Genomic DNA, 18,930 nt, shown 5'->3' with positions numbered 1-18,930 from the left:
CTTTCTTGCGTACATCTTTTTCAACCTCTTCCACGGATGGCCACGGATGGACCAGGGGCAAGAGAAAGGCGACCTTCTGAATGGCAAACGCGGCTGACTCAGCGGACCTAGGGTTTCTGGTTCGACCAATGGCACTACAATCCACTGCTTGCGAAAGCTTGGAAGCGATGGAAGACAGGAAAAATAAAGAGTCCGAACCATGGTTCTTCTTTGTTTGTGCGTGCACCCCTGAAAGATGAACATGGATGAAGAGTGCCCAAGAAAGAAATGCCCTGCCATAAGGCGGTTGATGGACAAATGGGATACAAAGGCCAATCCTGACAAGAAAATGTCCCGACTTTTACTATAAATCGGTAGCACAGAATAATATACTCGGGCAGAAGGCAGGTTGTGTGCCGCACACTCAGTCCTCGACGGAATCTCCACCACGCAAGTCTAGACAACAGTGGGCTGCATCAACAATGGGCGCTGCGTGTCTTATGGAGTCTTGGCTTTGTTGCCCCATCAGAGCTCCATTCGGCGGTTTTTAGACGAAGAAAGTCAACATCGCTCGGTGAAAACCTGCTGGGTGTTTTATTGGTCTTTGAATGGAGACTGACAGGCCCGGTCAAGGTTCGACGGCGTCAGCGTCTACATCAAGTTGAATAACTGCTTTGTGCTAATGTATTTCGTGCAGTGGTCGAGATAAGTCACCGGATCTTAAGCAGTGGTCAGTGTAGTATCTTAACTTGTCTCAACATACCGTGTCCTTCCGGCTTCTATCCTGTAATTGGGCCTCATCATCTTGATGGGGTTACCGGCTACATCCACTAATCAATTACTTCTTGTTTATTCTCTTTGTTTATAATTTGGCAGTTTTTCCGTATACTTGTCAGACTCCGGTCCTCCGGTTCTAGACCTTCTGCTTATGACTTCTTTATATTTCGAGAGATACCGGCAAAGCCAATATGGCCGCTGCATCATACTGTTGTCACATCACGATTGATGTGTTTATTTATTATCATTGCGCCAAGACTCCAGAAAACGAAGATGTCTCATATTAAATCTAGAACGAGTCTTTTGAATAGCGAATAGAATCAAGCAACCCTCAATCAAGTATCCGCGGCTTGCGTCGAAATAGGTACCCTTGTAGAAGGCGGGACAGGACGAATCTTCTTGAGACTGACCCGCATCGCCTTTCATCATAGGAATGTAAGACCGGTCCCCCTAATCGATCCTGGTACTATCGTGCTGCTGTCTTTCACTTCCTCGCGAATCACATGACCTTTATGCCATTCACTATCCGGCTACGTGTTTTTGTCTCCTCGTTTCTTTCTTCTTTCTTCAATACTCTACTCCATACAGGTTTATTTTACGCCAACTTCAGTCCACAACAAATGGAACCATTTTCCTGAAACAAACAATACAGAGATATTAGAACGAGCTCAGATCAACCAGGAACAAGTCGGTAGTGCCGTACTTCTTCCATGATCCAGTCGAAAGACTGATTGACCTCGCCAAGCAAATACTGGCCAGCGTTGAGGACATAGATGAGTACATACCAACCATTGTTCCCACCCATTACCTGGCCATGGAAGTGAATGTTGTCAGGGTTTCAGCTCTGTGCCTTGTTTACCCTGTCGAAATTATCCTTTCGTGCATACTCCCACTTGGCTTCTTTATCCATTGCCAGAATGAGGTCACGAAATCCTCACGGTCAATCTAAGATGAGTGGCCAATCGGCTATGTGGCGGGGGCAAGAAAAAGAATATTTGCGCTGCTAGAATACCAAAACACAAGTCTCAAGGTGGTCATATTTTGAAAAACGCAATAGTGACCCAGCAAGTGGGACTTCGGGGCGTAGTCCTCCAGCGTAACGCTGCCTTTATATCCAAACAGGCAGCCAAGTATGCCACTTGCCCGGACATCGCGGTGCTTGACTGGAAGCCTGAAACAGCATATTTGTCTTCAATCTTTCGCGCGGGCAGTGATCCCAAGTACATGGCACCTTCCATCAGGAAGATGGGGAGGCCAGCTTTCGACTCCCCCTCCTAGGGTTCCTAGTTCGAGCCTTAGCTCGATAAATTTCGTGTTTGGTCCTCTCCTTTGATGGTGCGTCATTCGTGTTGGCGATGGAGAATGCTATCAGGGTTGAGGTTCTGGGATGATGGCTGTAAGACAACGAGCAACTTTAGCAGCTACTCTCTGGCTTCCGGGTGCTTTCTTGTTTTTATTTCGAGGCATACTTGCCATGAACTTACTTTCACCAAGTGTTGTCATGTTTGTTGATAGGCGCGGAAAACAGAGGCAATTGTACATGTGAAAAACAACCTGGATACTTGCATCAATGCTGGGCTGGGTGATTTCTAAAGGACTCCTCTGCATTTAGCCAGGTGTTCGATGTTCATATTCAACTTCAACAATGTCTTTGACGGCATCAGTTAGCCTAAGCCTTCCCAGGGAGCGTTCTTTACGGAGACACCTGAAACCCTCAACAAAGGACATCCTTTCGGCATGTTTTGCTCTGGTTTCAAATACGAGCACTTACAAGTCAGAATCGTGAACATCTGGAGGTAGTTGTGGGTCGCCACATGGACTTGCCCGGCCTGGGCTTCATCATAAAAGGCCATTAGTGGACCTTTTTTGTGGCTCACAGATCCGGCAGACATGTAGTAAGACTCCTTAGTCTTTTCCATCAGTCCACTTTGTACTAACTTTTCCTCGGTTTGTTGAGAAGCTGTTTCCATGTTTCGCCACATGTACGATCCTGGATTTCGTATAATAAGGGCTAACTAGCTAGGGGCCTCTTATGCCAACGCACTATAGAACTATTATGGTCGATAGGAAACAACGGCGCTGCTTCTGAGTCTAGTAAGTTCTCAGATACTTGACCTCATGAGAAAAGGGACACTGCAAATGAAGTCCAAGCATCTTGGGCTCTATATTATCTTGACAGGCTTGTGCAATTGCCATGATAAACAGGACCTTCCAAAGAAAATCTCCTTGAAAACAGAGGCAAATGGCAAGCGCTGGATTGAAAGGATATCAGAGACCCAATCTCCCATCTATGCAGGAAACATGATTAGAACCTTCCCGCTCTTCATGCAAAGCGATCCAAAGACAAGCCGATGCGTGTTTATGCAACTTTCACCCGATCCCAGACCTAAGGAGGGATCCTCCGAGCTGGTTCCAATCCCATATTACCTACAGCTATCCCATTACTGGGGGAAGCTTCAATATCATTGCCGGTAGACTGCAGCAAAAAGGCCAGCGTCGGGCACAACCAGGGATGGTTTAATTTGACACAAAATATCAAACCACTACGGGGACACATTCGTCCCATTATCGGGCGCCCTGAAAGCGATCCCTAAAAATGTTCCGCTTTTTCACCATGACGATCTAAGTCCGTCACTGAATCAACGCTTCTCTTCACAGTATCACTTTTCTCTCTCCGAGCAACTCAGGATATGCACAATATGGCCTATTCAGTACTGGTTGAGAAAACACTGACAAGAAAGAAAAAGCATGACGATTTACCCATCCAGGATGGGGAAGACTGTAGTCGCCAATTGCACATTTGGAAAAATGCCAGTCCAGGAGACCACGCGGGCGGTCATAATCTTAATATGCAACTCGAAGAACTCAGATACTCCGCAATAATCCCGACTTTCAAGGTGACGGATCAGGGTCCCTCGGGCTGGGCAAGCTACTCCAACCTCTACACATCCCTGTGGTGAGCCCGAGCGGAAACGGCTGCTTGAGGTTGCTCAAAGAAAGCAATATCTCATAATCAAACTACTAAACACAAAAACCAAAGTGTGCTCCGGATTTAGGCATTCATCTGAAGAGTTTCATTGACGAGGCACGCAGCGTGCTATTGTGCGCCTCGTGAATTTTAAAGAACAGACACCCAGTTAAACCATCCCTGTTGACCAAGCGCGGTACATCCAACATAGGGCCAGTGGTCAAAGCATCCAGTGGTTTACTTTCCTGCCTACTAGGGCCTGAAGTGCCCGGCTGCATCATGTGTAGCTCGGTTGCTGTGCGTTGGTGGGGATATTCTTGACGGGAGATTCGCAGAACCTTGTGTTTACAACGACACCAACTAGCGAAGCTGGTGCTGATCTTATCTATATCATAGAGACAGTATATTTTCCCATGCTTAGGGAACCCGCACGCGCCTTGGCTAGAATTGGTGTTTTAGGTGTATTCGATGGATAACTTCTTTAACAAGGATTTAAATGCGAGCACTATGGAGCATGCACGCGTTGCTCTGGTCCGGTTTCTCAGGCTCGGGAGCTACATGCTGCCGTGGTAGTCAGTCCAGAATTAATTATCTTCACCTCAAAGGATGAGATTTTACCAATCTTTGAGCGCATATCTCTGGGAGAACCCAGGGTGTATCCATTGCGGCGTTTCAATCGTGCACTATACCTTGGAAAGTTCCGGAAGATGCATGCTTGTAACTGAGTTTACTTAATATATGGACCTCCCGTGGTTTCTTTCGGGGCAAACGACCGAGATGGAAGCCACTCGGCGACATGAACTGAATGTGAAATTATACACATCTCTCTAACGAGCGCGACCCAGTTTGCCGCTGTACCAATTTACGTGCATCTCTATTCATAAAACGCCCGTCTTTTCTTCCAGTCACACCCGAGTCTAGATAATCGATCTCAGATCTCTTAGTTGATCCAACAAAAGTCTTTCGAAATGCTCAGGCTTCTCGGCTCAGCCCTCCCCCTCGGGTCTGCTTTCTCTGTAGGATACAGATTCCTCAGATGTTTTCTCCAGTGAGAATGGAGGTATTCCAATCGGGTAACAGGAGGCATCTTGGGCCAGTCTTATAATAACGGTACAACCTATGCATCTAATTCAATTCCGCTTATACAGTCGTAAAAACGTCTCATGCCACAAAGCGGGCCACCCATGCTTCTCGGGTTACATACTTACGTGCTAATCATGCTGTACATTGAAAATGATCGACAACATGGCCTATTGTTCCTCTCCCTCTCTGGGGTCCTCTCTGAAGTTTCCGACATCGCGGCCAACACAGCTTAGGTACCGACAATGTAAGCATCTCTCCAGCAGAGGATCACCCTTCATGAGGTTAGTATCAATTACCACACTGGCGAGGTTCATTTAATATCCTATTAACTCGACAGAGCTAATCAACAAGCTCAATTGATGATCACCATCTTGAGTTTCTCGCAAACCCAGACCCACATTTACGGTTTCCTTCTGTCAGTTCCCTTGCAACAATCGACGCAAAAGGTGCCGCGATGCCAATTTTGCGGGAATCAGTAAGCATCACGGGATTCACAAGAAAGAAAAATCCCAGTGTATTGTCTATCTAGCCCCTGTGTCCTCATTCTTGCAAACATGATGCGTTTCATGGACTCGGTAGCTAGATGATAGCAAAGGTGGACGTTCGCTTTGTACATACTGTCCACGTCTCTATAAGCTTGACATAACGCTTATCTTAATTTAGGGTATTTCTCAATTTATATTTCAGGATTATGCATAAGGTCATCAAATCCCTTGGACACGTTTTCATGCAGGGCTGCGATAGCGGCAAGTCGCACTCGGGGGTATCTTAGGAGGTTGTGGCCCGCTGCAAATGCGAGGATTGGCTCTGAGGGCTGTAGTGTTTGAAGGAAAGTGCGTTCGTCGTTGATCCAGATCACGTAGTGCAAATGATCCGAGGTGAGAGTCTCTGCGAGACTGTGCAGAGCGACGTGAAAATTTATCCTGTATGATATCAATGATATAGCATCTGTGGGCTCGATTCCGTTTCTGTCCCGCATTTCACAAGGAAACAGCTTACTCTGGATCATTCGCTGGAGGCTTGTAGCAGACATGCCCGCACCTCTTGGATATGCACCCCAAAGGGTGGGACATGTCTGGCGCTGTAGCTGGCTGGGAGACCTGCGTCCGTGTTTCACTGTTGGAAGTATCCGCGGAAGACATTTCTTTGCTCTTAAAGTATCACCCTACTAATGGATTACCCAGACCGTCACTCGAAAATATCAGTACTTACTGCGCGCGGATGCCAACCGAATATAAAACGACGGGGTTCGTGAACAGTCTGGTCTGACCAACAAGACAAGGCAGCACTACCCCACTTTCGGTACTCGTGCCTGTGCGATCTTAGCATGCTCTCTTTGAACGGACGCACACATGCCAGTTGATGGTCTACCCGCTGGAGCTCCTTCCGAGTCGTCCTCATAGCCCCCTTTAGCTCTGCATTTTTTTTGTACAGATAAGAAACAGAAATAAAGATTACAATACATCTAGATGAGCCATAATTAGCAGTGGGAGGCCATGTCCGCCTGTCTGACATTGGTGGAAAGCGTGTTGTTGGGTTGAAGGGCTGTCCGTCACGAAAAACCATGTCCATGGCTTTAATTTCGACAATAGGAGGAAACATTCCATTATCGTGAGAGATGCGCAAGTCCGTTCAGATCGCGTAGAGACTTGCATGCTGACCAATGCGCCCGGATATTCTCTTGTTTCTCTGTGAATATTATAGCTGGCTTCGGTCAACTATCGGTTTCCAAGCTTCGCCATGTCCTGCGATTTGGTAGATGTGTCAGCTTCTTAAAAGCGGTCTGTTTATTCTGGACATACCTGTCGCTTCGGCGATTTCATATTTTGGTCATTTTCCGTAATGATATGCACAGGCTATACACCAAGTCGATTCATATGTAGAATTATGGTGTTCGAAAGTTGAGTGTTGCCTACTGGCCAGCAAAGGAAACGTTTGCAGAAGAGTCAAACATGATATTTGCAAAGCACAAATGTCTGCAATTTTATCATTAATAGGCACAGATGTCTGATTCTCTAATGGCTCTTCACTTGTATTGTCAGTAACCCTAATGAGATACTTCTGATAATTCTGACAATTCTAAACGTTTGACCATTTCCTCCCTCTTGTTATGATATTAATAATACAAAATCTGACTTGTGCGGCGCTTCAGATGTTTTTTTTTTTTTTTTTTTTTCTTAAAATTTCGCAATGGAACACCATTAATAGTGACTGAGCAGGATCTGATCTATTATTCAAGGCCATACCGTTGAACAACTCTCGAAGTCATTACAGATTTCCTATAAGGTCATCATAATTAAGAATAGATTATGTACTATAAGGGAAAACAATCTACCACACCGGCAGACGAACATAAGAAAAGAAATCGCCATCAACCGAACGAAGACAGCGCGTCACGAGACAGACAAATCTATCCAAACGGCCAGATACCATTCCACACACCTGGATATATCTATCATCACAAATCTATCACCATCTAGACACCCTCTATCCCCCAAAACCCATCTAACTTAGTTATTCTTCCTCGACGCCCTCCCCTTCTCCGACCACGGGAAATGCGTTGCCGGAATCCGCACAAAACTATTACTATCATTCGCCAACCCCGCCAAACAAACGTACCACGCCTGGAACGCCGCCAACAACGCAAACAGCCCACCAGCCTTGATAACAGGCTCATTGGGCGACGAGGAGCCGTTGCGGTGGATGTATCCGATTCCGAGAAGCAGGAAGGCGATATCGACGGTGATGAAGATGCCACAGAAGACGAAGGTGGATTTTAGGGTGCAGAGGACGAGGAGGAAGGTGAATATGAACCAGCCCTACACCTATCAGCACGAGTGATTATGGATGGATGATGGGGAGGAAAGGGTAGGACGTACCAAAAGGAATAAACCGAGAGAGTCGTAGAACATGTCCGTGGTCCCGCCTCCGGCTTTTTCTAGGCTAGACATGATACTGAATCCGCCGGGAGTGAAGACAATGGCCAGGGAGATCCAGAAACCGCCGTACGAGGACAGCGCAGTTGCACCGAATGTGTTTCCAGCGGCCATTTCCCTTCATTTATCAGCACGCTTCCCTAAACCTGTTGAAATCGGGGAAAAGAACATACCACATCCCCGCACAAAGCTGCACCAACCCACCATACGCAAACGCCGGCCCAACAACAATATTCGGCTCCGTAATATCCCTCGCCCCCATATTAATACACCCCAGGATGAACGTAGTCAACGCGAAAGCCGCAAGCCCCAACGGCGCCGGATTCCCCATCTTCTGCGTCTCGACGGGCCCGGGACGATGCAGACCGGGCTGCAGCTCGCTGGCGAAAGCCGGGAGCTGGGTCTCAGCTGTGTTGATGCGAGCGAGGGGGCCATAGCGAGGGTCTATGTAGTAGTATTGGGGGGGAGTGTTGTTGGTGTTGTCGGTGGTATTGGAGGGATTGGTGTTGTTGGTTTGTTCTTTGTCAATTATGTCAGTCATTTTGGCGGTGGTACGGCTTGTTGCCGGTGTGGTTGGGACTAGTTGGGTAGGTAATCGAGACTAGCCTGGAGAAAGGAATAAACCAGAGAAAATTGAGCAGGATCTGGGGGACCTAAATACCCCCAACCCCGACAAACTCTGACTCCAGGGGATAACCCCAGGAAGGGGATCGACCGGGAGAACCAGAATCCAATCTATGACTACATCACCATAAGATTCGAATCTGCATAGCGCAGGGTAGCAATTAAAAGGAGATATTCCTGCATATCTAACCTAATCCGGGGACGTGGAGAAACCCCGACTAAAATGCGGGGGAAGAAGGTTGAAAATCAGCGAATAGACGAGCTAAGCCGCGGCCATTATTGGCCGGGACTAATGGAGGTTTGGCCGCTTGGGCCTTGATTGGAGCCGATCGTTGGAGATATTACAGGTCGCTTGTCTCACATGGAAAATCGGTTAGTAACAAATGCCGATAACTAACTAGGGATTGCGAGTACTGAGGCAAGTCTGGTCGTCATAGCTTTATCGGGCGAATTAGGGCCAATAAACGGTGTGCACTAGGTAGGTTTGACTGCAAAATCCTGGTGTGCAGTTTTGTGCATGTAGTTATGCGTGTTGGTTTATGAGTGTTAGTAATTATGCATGGCGTGTTCGAGTAGAGGTCTAAAGCCAATGCCTACTGCAGAGACATATACAGCAGATAACTACTCTGTACAGAGCTCCGTACTGTATTCCCATAGACAGCTGGTGCCAATTATGCCGGTCGCCACAAAGACACGTTTCAGGACAAAAGAGACTTTCCAACAAACACTAGTAAGCTCAATGGCCACGCAATGACAAGCAATGACCAGCAGACGTCCATTGCAGTCCTGACCAGCCCAGCCAGTATCTTCCACGCTCCCTCAATTGTAGATAATATCCGAGAGGCAGTAGCATAGGCACCGATAGCACCGGCTAAATTAAATTCGCGTCCGTCTATGTCAGGTATCGGATTGCCGCAGCTTCGTTGGGATCGATATGCGTAGGTTGGCGGAACCTTAGTTAGCGAATGCTTGGTATTAGTGCTGAGCAGGTCAATTGGTGATTCTGACAGCCGTGGTAAGGGTGAACTGTTTAGCAGAGACCATATAGCGACAAAGGAAGCCTCGATTGAACCCGTCTTCATCCGTCATCGTTGCCCCGACCATGTGTAGTCCATAGGCGTACTGGTTCTGCATGGCCGGTGGTGGTGCGGTTCGTGGGCAGCAGGATAAAGAGGAATTCGTATCCGCAACGGACAATGGAAGCAACTAGCGTGTTAGTATCCATGGATGCGTTGAGACCATATGCGAGGCTCTGCAAATACCAGCAGGCTAAACGCGCGTTGGCAGGTTGGCCAGGTGGGATGCGAACGCACAACCAGGTGCGGGGTTAAGACAGACGTTATGGCACTGTTTACCAGTGCTAAACCAGATATCAATATCTACGTAAGAACATAGCTACAGCTAGTGGACCAGCTACAAATAGCTCAATCTACTGGTCCAAGCGTATAGTGGGATCAATTCCCGAAGAATAGACCTACGACCAATTGAGTCTGGAGAAGTCCATTTCAACTCCATATGTACAATACAAGGTGAGATGTAGAGGATGATGCTGAAGATCAAGAAAAGTAGTACATGATATTATATTTTTCCATCACACGTAGAACGAATATCCTTGAACAACCCTTTAAGAAAAGTCCTTCCAAGTATATCCGCTCCAGGAAATCAATGGAGAGTCATGATTGATTGCCGAGTAAGATGGAAAAAAAGACATCTCTCATTTTTCCCCCGATTCTCAAGAAAACCGTTTAGACGTACTTGCACATCATGGCAACCATCAGGTCGAACAGACCCATGGCTTCGACGAAAGCGAAACCCAGAATGGCGTATGTGAAGAGCTGACCACGCAGGGCAGGGTTGCGGGAAACACTCAGGAGGAGAGCGGCGAAGACGAGACCGATACCGATACCGGCACCACCGAGACCAATGGCGGCCGAACCCATACCGACGTTCTGGGAGACGGCAACCATAGCCTGGGCGATCTCAGAGGAGTACTGGCGGCGGGACTGGTAGTTGGCGAAGACCTGACGAGCGTTGGCCTGGAGGAGGGTGGACGGTTGCTGACGCTTCATGGTCTGGAGGGGCTGGGGACGGAAGGCAGCGCGAGCGTCGGTGAAGGTACGCTTGGGGACAGCAGCACGCATGGCAGGGCGAGCAGCGACCCGGGTGGTAGGGGCCATGGCGGAAGCCAGGCGAGAAGCGAAGACGCGGGAGGAGGCCATTGTGATGGTTGTTTTTGTGGTTTTTGGAGAGGGGAGGGAGTTGAGGATAGGAAGTGAGAACAATGGGTGGGAGAGGGAAAAAAGAGAGAGAGAGAAAGGAAAACTGGGGAGGAAGAGTTTTTGAGGGCGGACTGCCGGCCCTCGGGTCATCCATAGCCCCTTTGGCCGTGTCAGGCTTAGTGTCGTCACGGGGTGCAAGCCCTATACCGTAATACACACAGTTTTGGTGTTTTAGAGTGCGGTTTACCGTACGGTATAGTACTTATTTCAATACTATACAGTACGGCTGATACCCCCACCAATCGGATACGCTGGTCCGTCACAGCCCGATTCGGCCAGAGGGAAGCTACAAGTACAGTACAGAGTACGCAGTACTTGTACTTGTACTTATATACTTGTAGATACTGGCATTATACTCTACTCCTATATGGTCTATATACTACTATTCTATCTACTTTGTATATAATGCTCATATCTACACAATTCTCATTCTCGTGGTTAACCCCACCGGTGACCGACCGGGAAAGCGCGGAATCTGGCGGTCAATTCGATACCATACGTATAAATACATCTGCCATGGCAACTGCCCGGAGAATCCTCTTTCCCCTGGCCTGATTACTTACAGTACGCTGTATCAAGATCTGCAAATACGTCGTTTTGGCGTTTGAAGTTAACACCTGGTCAATTCATACTACAAATATATATAAGTAATTGTATAGATCAATTGATTACTATAAGTATTCTGGCATTGTATAGAAAGCAATTCTATGTGGTCCAGGAGTACAGTGGTATATGTACTGACACGATGATGGCTATATTTCCCGCGTCACTTACATCCAATTCCTCCGGTTTTCGGTCCGTCCCTACGCCGCTATGCCGTCATCGTCACTAGCTATACAAAGAGCTTCAGTCTCGTCAGATGCGATAGTTGATGCGATAAGGTCAATTGAGCTTCAATTGAAGCATATCAAGTAGAGAAAGCTCTACTCATACGGTGCAATGCTGTATAAACACAGGCGCTCATGCTTGAATTCATTCATCAGCCACGACAGCCACACCATAGCACCAGCCACACCAACCGCACGTGCATTTCCTACAACCGACGCACAGGACAAATAGCTATTCTAGAGGAATTGGTTGCACATACTCAATTGCAATGTACTATGTACAGAGCACTATGTACATTACTGCAATTGAAGTACAGAGTACATGGAGTACTAAAAACTATAAACGCTATCGTATCATCTCCATGAGGACCCGACGCTCCCGGTCTATTTCGATCCGTAGATCCACTGCCCCGAGCCATTGGCGAAGACTGATGTTGAGTTCTGTCCACTCTCCGGATATCCGTTCAATTGTACAGTTTGCGGACAACAGTAGCACTGGATTTCGATTGTTCTTATCCAGTGCTAGGTTTTATGTCGAAACCAGGCATTGGAGGACATACCGGTTCAAGCAAAACCCATCCATGCAGAAAGTGATCATGATGGCAAGTATAGTTATGCCCAACTTCCGAAGGAGGAGAAGTTGCTTTCAAAATAGATCCAAGGTTGTTTTTGACTCTCAAGTCCACTTTTCCACGGGTTCGCCTATGTTGTAGGCAGCATTCACGAGATTCTGAACAAACTGGACGTGGTACCATTTCCGGGAAAGGAGCAAAGTGCCAGGCACTCGTACGACCGTCAGACCCTGAACCAGGCCATCGGTAGTGCTCGTAACACGAGGTTGTCATCGTTGAAAGCTTCAAAACGGCCGTGTAACTGCCAGTCGCTCACAGTGTGTCGAGTACTCGATTACCCGGTTAGCATCGAAACTGCAACGAACCGGTTACACCATTGTGTATTTTGACAGCAGGGATGCTATTAGGACGCAAAGGTCTATACCGTGCGTGTTCAACTTCGTGGCAATTATATAGTCGTATCTCTAGCCATGTTCGACTATTTCCTCTTGTTTCTGTATGTGGGCAATAGCCACACCATGATCTGGTGGAGGAAATCCTTTAGGTTCCCGATATCCCCTCTTCACTTCAATTCCCACGAACGTTGGAACTTGCTCATCAAAGATGTTGCTGTACGATTTTCCACGAAAACGTCGATTGGGTCAATTGCCTGCGTAGACGTGATGATACTGGTCTATGCGGCCAATCATGGTCAGCCCGAACGTTGCGCGGTGGTAAACAGAAAAAATCCAGAATAGTTCGGGAAAACGATCCGCTAGATTAGGTGGCCGAGCTCCCGAGTTTAGAGCCCCCGTCAATATGGGGCCGAATATAGGAATTACAATTCTGTTCCGGCGTATGATATCTTCCCTAGCTCCGGTACCAGTCCACTTCTCTTGAGGATTTGCTGTTTTGTAACTGTACGATCCAGACATCAAACCCACTTCCCGGGGTATTTTGGTCATTCCATAGGTTATACTCTCTCTTGACATTAAAGAGTGATCTTAATAAATCTCGCATGGGTTGTCGAGTTTGGGCATAGCCTCAATCATCGAAGCGCTTCCATAGACGTATTGAAAGTACATAGGACTCCAGGCGGTATGATATGACGACGTTGGCGTGGCTCAAATGGGCTGGAGGAGGGTTGCTATGAGCTAGTACGCCTTGGCTTCCCAGCTGAACCTCCCGTAGAATCTCACTTTCTGCCGACTTGTTTCAGACAATCCGGATTCTTTTATATCAGTATGCACCCCTGGCTTGTGCAGAAAAGAGTATGTTCATCTATCGATTATTTTTGGGGTGCGTTTGATTCATGTCTTGTCGACAAGCATGCTGGCCCGGCAAAGTAGACGATGCACTACCGAAGTCACTGACTTGATTAGTACATGGGAGGTCGGATCGAGTGCGGTCAGAGTGCTACCTTTCGGGTACCAGCTTCTGTTTCAGTTGATATATTACAGGTACTTACATATAGTGCCAAAAAAAAAAAAAATTCCAACGGCCAACAACGATGTCCTCTCATGCATCTTCTAAACGATTTCTTGAGCTCCGCGGTTGAGGTCCAGCTCGCCAATTGCATTTCGCATCTGCACAAATGATCCAATCGTATGGCAAAGCATGTGGGTGCAGAGGAATTTCCATGGTTCGGGCTAAACAACGCCGATCTCTTTATAGTCGAAACGCCAGCAGGATCTGCATCACCACTGTGATGTTTGAAGGTCCTATTCTATAATCACCAAATCAGCATACTCGACTTTTGCGACAAAAGGCTGCTTTGACGGTATGCAAGGTTTTGCTAAGCTCATCGTTGCCCAGCTTCCGAGCAAGAGACCTGTGGACCTTAGCATTGTCCATCAAATACGTCCTGATTTGGCTTGCTGAGAGACTGAAGTGATGTTCCATTGCAATATATCTTTCTGGCATCAAATAGCAACTTTGCACAGAATGACATTAACAGGATCGAGCAGTTGTAGAGTCGCGACCTAAGTCACATCTGCCTCTGAGATGAGGTGGGTATCTTCCAAAACTAGAAGATCCCCCTTGGGAACTCTCCTAGCGTCAATTCGCTCTACATACCGAGCCCCATTGTGCTTGTTGTGAACAAATTCATAAATGCCTCATTCATAGCGCCTTCGCTTGTGCTTGGAATGAGGTGACTCGGTATTCTTGCGCTCTGGTTCTGCTGGAAATCGCGGGCTTAGTCTGTTTGTTGCCAGCACTTCTTCAAGATCGATGCCAGATCTCTGGCCTCCTTTTTCCTGAAGAGCGGTGGCGGTATAATCTGCGCTGTCAAATTTGATGCACTAACAGCCCGGGGTGTCTGGGTAAAAATATCCGACGCTGCAGAGCACGGAATGTGTGACGAGTAATGACATATGCGTTGTTCCCACACATCTTTGATTCATGATCGATTTGTCGGGTCTTTCTGGCCTATAAAGACGGTCCACGGAACAGCGGACGAAGCATCGCTTGTCGGAAAGTTGATGTTTCTGTTACATTTCAAGTATCAGCATTTGTTCTGGTTACGGTATGACATGCACTTACGCGGCTGAGGCTGCTCGCTGAGATTTTCCCTATGTGGACCTTGGAAATATAGGACGCTTGCGGCTCCTTCATTGTACTCTCCACTACTCGATGTGTCCGTTCAGATTGGTCGCCGTTCATGGAAATCCTGTGGTGACCACGCGGCACTCTGGTGTGTATATAGGATAATTGCAACGGCCTTAGTCCTGACCACACCACAGAGAGAACGGTTAGTCTTCGATGGTCGATGAGAGCTCCGAAAATTGCCTCTACCTCCTTACCAAGATGGAAAAGGTGTATGGTAGATGCGCATAAGGTTTGTGTCCCTCTTGCATTCAACGAGAGCCTTGAATCTTCTCAGTGGTGCTCATATGCTGGAACTGTTTGTCAGTCAGGAGTGGTGTTCGTTTTTTTCGGCCACTGTCGTGCTTTATGGCAGCCACTCGCCAATTGCGTGGTAGATATGCGCATATCGTGAGGTGAGTGATTCTGCAACAGAGGCTGCTTCAATGTACCGGCACATCTGAGCTCGTCGTTCATTTTCGCCCAAAGACTTGTCGTGACTGGGCTGCCATTGAAGAAAGAGCAACAACATGCGCGTTTGTAAATTCTGTCACAGCGCTACTAGTTGATATTATACCTCGTCGTTTCTTATATCCCAAACAAGGGTCGAGCGTTTAAACATCAGTGACTCGGTGTATCAGTGGTTGCTTTTGATGACGTGTTGCGTCGATGAGGACTTTAATCCTCCTAAACCCAAGCTCACATCATTCTGGGTTCTCACGGTGTTACAAAAAACCTTGGTAAAATCGTTCATTGTGCCAGATGTCAGTCTGTCAATACGCATCAGCATGTACTATTACCGATTCTCAGTTGACAGGTCCAAGCATACGTTTTAATTTTTGCAGGTCCCTTTGCTTATCAAGTCGAGCTTTTTCGGTTCTAAATCTCGTACGGCCACCTCAATTGGAGGGTTGATTGTCTCTCTCAACAGTTCCGTCACCAACTCTAGGCCCATCCAACAGGCGCAGAAGTGGTGGCAGGAGGATGAGGATAGCGGAATATGTGCTTTGTGATACCCCGGTTGCCATTTTAAAAGCGAACCGTGGGGTACAAATGTCGGTCACGCATGGAGGCATGGAAGCTATTGCTAGCACGGAAGTTAGCAAAGGTTAAACGGGGGCTGACTGGTATGTGATATGTATCCTTACACGATCACAGCTTTGTAGTAGTGGACGGGTCTGCCGTATATTGGATTCCTCGCATTAGCAAGAAAGGCATTGTAGAAAGCTTTCGTCCGATCTATGGCCTTCCGTCTCGTTCGAGGTTAACCCGGGTAGATATCGGGTCAAACGGCCGTGGTCGACGTGATGGAAGTTTTGTGTCTGGATTAAAGAGTGTTCTTGAGGTAAGCCAAAGCACGGTGAGTTGTGGTAAGGGATGAAAAGTCGTATTCTCACCCCTGGGTTGCGTCTCGCGCTCTATAATATCAAAACATAATGTTCCCATCTTCGCTGCTCGCTAGGTTTGGCTGTAACCAATCCCATCCCTCCCCGAGGTATACCCACAGCCGATGGAAGCGGCCCCAATATGATGGGACTTGGCCTTGAGCTCAAAGAACCGGTATCGCCGAATGCATAGCCACTCTGGCTGACGTTTATTTTGACTGGACGGCATAATATATGCTTCTGTAAAGTCCACCATGGCCAGTCGCAGCTGTGTTCCGTGCATGGTGATGATGATGGCCTTTTCTTGTTATTTGTTCCGTTCACAATCGTCTGTTCTGAGCTGGTAAAGCTCGAACAGAAGGCTTGAGGTTCATGAGTGTTGCTTTGTCTTTTCTGCGATCAACCTCTTCTGGCGAATTATGTTAATAGTTCCTTATGCAACATGTAGCCTGGCATCTTGCGAGGGAACAACCTCTTTCGATGGAGCTGGGTACTGTCACTGCATATGTGATTGCTGGTTCGTAGGTGACTGTTACAATTGCCCCTGTGATATATTTCAGCTCCAAAGTCGCCGTCTGCCACAACGTATGTCCTCGAGGAGAGCGAAAGACTTCAACTCCAGGCTGCCTTCTGCCGGTTCCTAGCTTCCTTCGTGAGATCTTGCTAATCGGGAGCACCGAAAGCCGCATGCATTTACGGGCTCTGTAGGGGAAACGTGACGGGGAACGAACGAAGCAGAAATCCAATAACAAGGGCTGTGCGGAACATGGAACATGAACAGAGAAGATCACAACTCCGGCCCGCTTAACCTCCTCTCATCATCAGAGAGGTTGGGGGGGGCGGGGGGCGTTGTTACGGCCCTTCACAGAGTGTTTGCGCGAAATCGGAGAGAGAAGGCCAGGTGTATGCGACTTGCGTTGGGCTTTGGCTGCCTCTGCTTCTGTCTTCCTCCGTTGTACTTCCTCACGTAGTTGTCGATCTAAATATGCAACGATAGCAATGTAAAATACCCTTGACGACCATGTCATCACGGTCAAAATGTTGCATGAGACCTTGTCAGGTATAAGAACATGCTTTGCCTGCTAGAAGCATAAGTATCAATCCATTCAGCGATGCGTGTATAACATACTAATATCCGCGCGTGTCTTGCCGTGTGATTTCAAGTTTATGCCTGGTAATCGGTAGTTGAAAGGCCCAACCATCTCTGTCGACAGCACGGTTAATAACTATAGCACATACCATGTCTGCTTCATTTGTCAGGATATAGGTTCTTTCCACGGCTGGTATGAATTTACCCACGTTGGCGAATGAGAAGGATAACCAAAGTATAATATGAGAGACACTCTCGACTCCAAGAAGGAAAACGGCGACAAAAGATGGGGAATATGTGGCAAACTTGGGTCAGGCCACCCCGGAACGCCCTCGGAGAGATGCATTCGTTCTCTAATGCGATTTCTTGTAACAGCATCTTTGTCGTAGTACTTCGTATGTCTGCTTGGTCGAAAAGGAACTTCGTTGCTTTAGCGGCAACTTAAAAACTCACCAAGAAGCCCTTCTGGTCATAGGGGGTTTCAACCATCCGTGCCATGTAGTAAAGGCATTCTGGCATGCTCACCCTGATTTGTGTCCCCTTAGTCACAGGTATGACTGGGAATATCAGGAAACTGTATAGAGGACCTTTTATAAAGAGTTCGTCGTATGTACACGCGAATCCGAGCATGTAAACATACTCATGCATGTATTTTGCGGCATGTCCTAACATATCAATTAGCATGAGAATAAATTATTAGATTCCGGGGGTTATCTCACCGAGCACTTTGCAGTATGCTTCCGAGTTCATGTTTCCAAGAAAGTATTCCATGAAGGTTTGAACTCGCCAAACACTGACATTTCCGTCCAGGTCTTCCTAACCCGATGAGGGATGGATTCGATAATCAAATTCGTCGGTACTACGCTTGCGACTATCATCCGTTCTCAATAGTGCAGACATGTCTTTTCCTATCAAGGGCACTTATGTCTGAATACCTGACACAAGACACAAGATTGCTGTATGCATTACCGAATGTGCGCATGTCAAAAACACTTGTGAACCTCACACCACTTCTTTTTGCCTCTCATATCTCTAATCTCCATCCGTAGGGTTGCTATGGGGAGACTATGGGAAGATATAGGCCGTAAATGGAAAGCCGTTTCGTATCAGAAAGGATGGTCAACCAGTTTGTCAATGCGAGAACAGTGAGTCCTTCGAGAAGGTCTTCAACTGGCTGTATCGGTGCATCAACTGTGGCTTGCATTGTGTAGGGAGGTTGATAGGCATTTGAAGGGAATTGTTCGATGTTGAGAAGGCGGCCCAAGAAGGACTATGCGAGGAGTGTAAAGATGCCACTCACCCCATTTCGAGCCGGACACGAGCAGCTCCTCATGGATTCTCGTATGGTGCGTGACGCTTTCAGCGATTTCATACCTTACGGCAACCCGAGATCCGGTTTTAATGGCGCCTGTTAAGATTGAGAATTGCTGAAGCAGTTATGTGGGCGTGATTTCACATGAAAGATGAGATCACAGGAAAGCAATCCCCTAATCGTGGGGTTGTGCTCTGAAAAAAGGTACAATCAGCACATGGATTCACTAACGAGATGGTGACAATGGACCAACACACCAGAACACGAGGTGAGCGCGCACTTGCGCTGATTAGAATGGCGGCGAAGATAGAAGTAGGAGTATTGCATACATCTAATACTCTTGTCGCGTACATTGCAGACAATAGTGGACACAAGCTAGCGCCATAAGTGCTCGATTCAAAGCACGGAGCAAGAGTCCCAAGTTCTGTGCTCTTATCACCATAAGCCCAACCAATGGCATAATGTTCTTATGAACCATCTGGGCCGAGGAAAGATGGAGTAGGCGGCGACACAGTCACAGCTACGGCGAGCTG

At 47.5% G+C, this 18,930-nt stretch overlaps 4 protein-coding genes across 4 annotated transcripts; all 4 read right to left on the bottom strand.

Annotated features, from left to right (window-relative positions):
- Positions 1–5,453: 5,453 nt before the first annotated feature.
- ASPGLDRAFT_60395 (uncharacterized protein) lies at positions 5,454–6,221 on the bottom strand. The gene is made up of 2 exons (XM_022548432.1): positions 5,807–6,221; positions 5,454–5,730 (listed from the first exon to the last, which is right to left on the bottom strand). Exons 1-2 carry the CDS (start codon positions 5,947–5,949, stop codon positions 5,484–5,486), a joined length of 390 nt encoding a protein of 129 aa, XP_022397760.1. The 5' UTR covers positions 5,950–6,221; the 3' UTR covers positions 5,454–5,483.
- Positions 6,222–7,093: 872 nt separating this feature from the next.
- On the bottom strand, positions 7,094–8,483 carry ASPGLDRAFT_155526 (acetate uptake transporter family protein). Its single transcript, XM_022542363.1, has 3 exons — positions 7,917–8,483; positions 7,687–7,861; positions 7,094–7,626 (listed from the first exon to the last, which is right to left on the bottom strand). Exons 1-3 carry the CDS (start codon positions 8,282–8,284, stop codon positions 7,318–7,320), a joined length of 852 nt encoding a protein of 283 aa, XP_022397759.1. The 5' UTR covers positions 8,285–8,483; the 3' UTR covers positions 7,094–7,317.
- Positions 8,484–8,882: 399 nt separating this feature from the next.
- On the bottom strand, positions 8,883–9,530 carry ASPGLDRAFT_50566 (uncharacterized protein). Its single transcript, XM_022547337.1, has one exon. It carries the CDS (start codon positions 9,447–9,449, stop codon positions 9,066–9,068), a length of 384 nt encoding a protein of 127 aa, XP_022397758.1. The 5' UTR covers positions 9,450–9,530; the 3' UTR covers positions 8,883–9,065.
- A 378-nt stretch (positions 9,531–9,908) lies between these two features.
- On the bottom strand, positions 9,909–10,640 carry ASPGLDRAFT_50565 (ATP synthase subunit C family protein). Its single transcript, XM_022547336.1, has one exon. It carries the CDS (start codon positions 10,584–10,586, stop codon positions 10,113–10,115), a length of 474 nt encoding a protein of 157 aa, XP_022397757.1. The 5' UTR covers positions 10,587–10,640; the 3' UTR covers positions 9,909–10,112.
- Positions 10,641–18,930: the final 8,290 nt, after the last annotated feature.

Source organism: Aspergillus glaucus, assembly GCF_001890805.1.
Source record: "Aspergillus glaucus CBS 516.65 unplaced genomic scaffold ASPGLscaffold_20, whole genome shotgun sequence".
Lineage (NCBI taxonomy): Eukaryota > Fungi > Ascomycota > Eurotiomycetes > Eurotiales > Aspergillaceae > Aspergillus > Aspergillus glaucus.
Note: the sequence above shows the minus strand (reverse complement) of the source record. Positions and strands in the feature narration are given on the sequence as shown.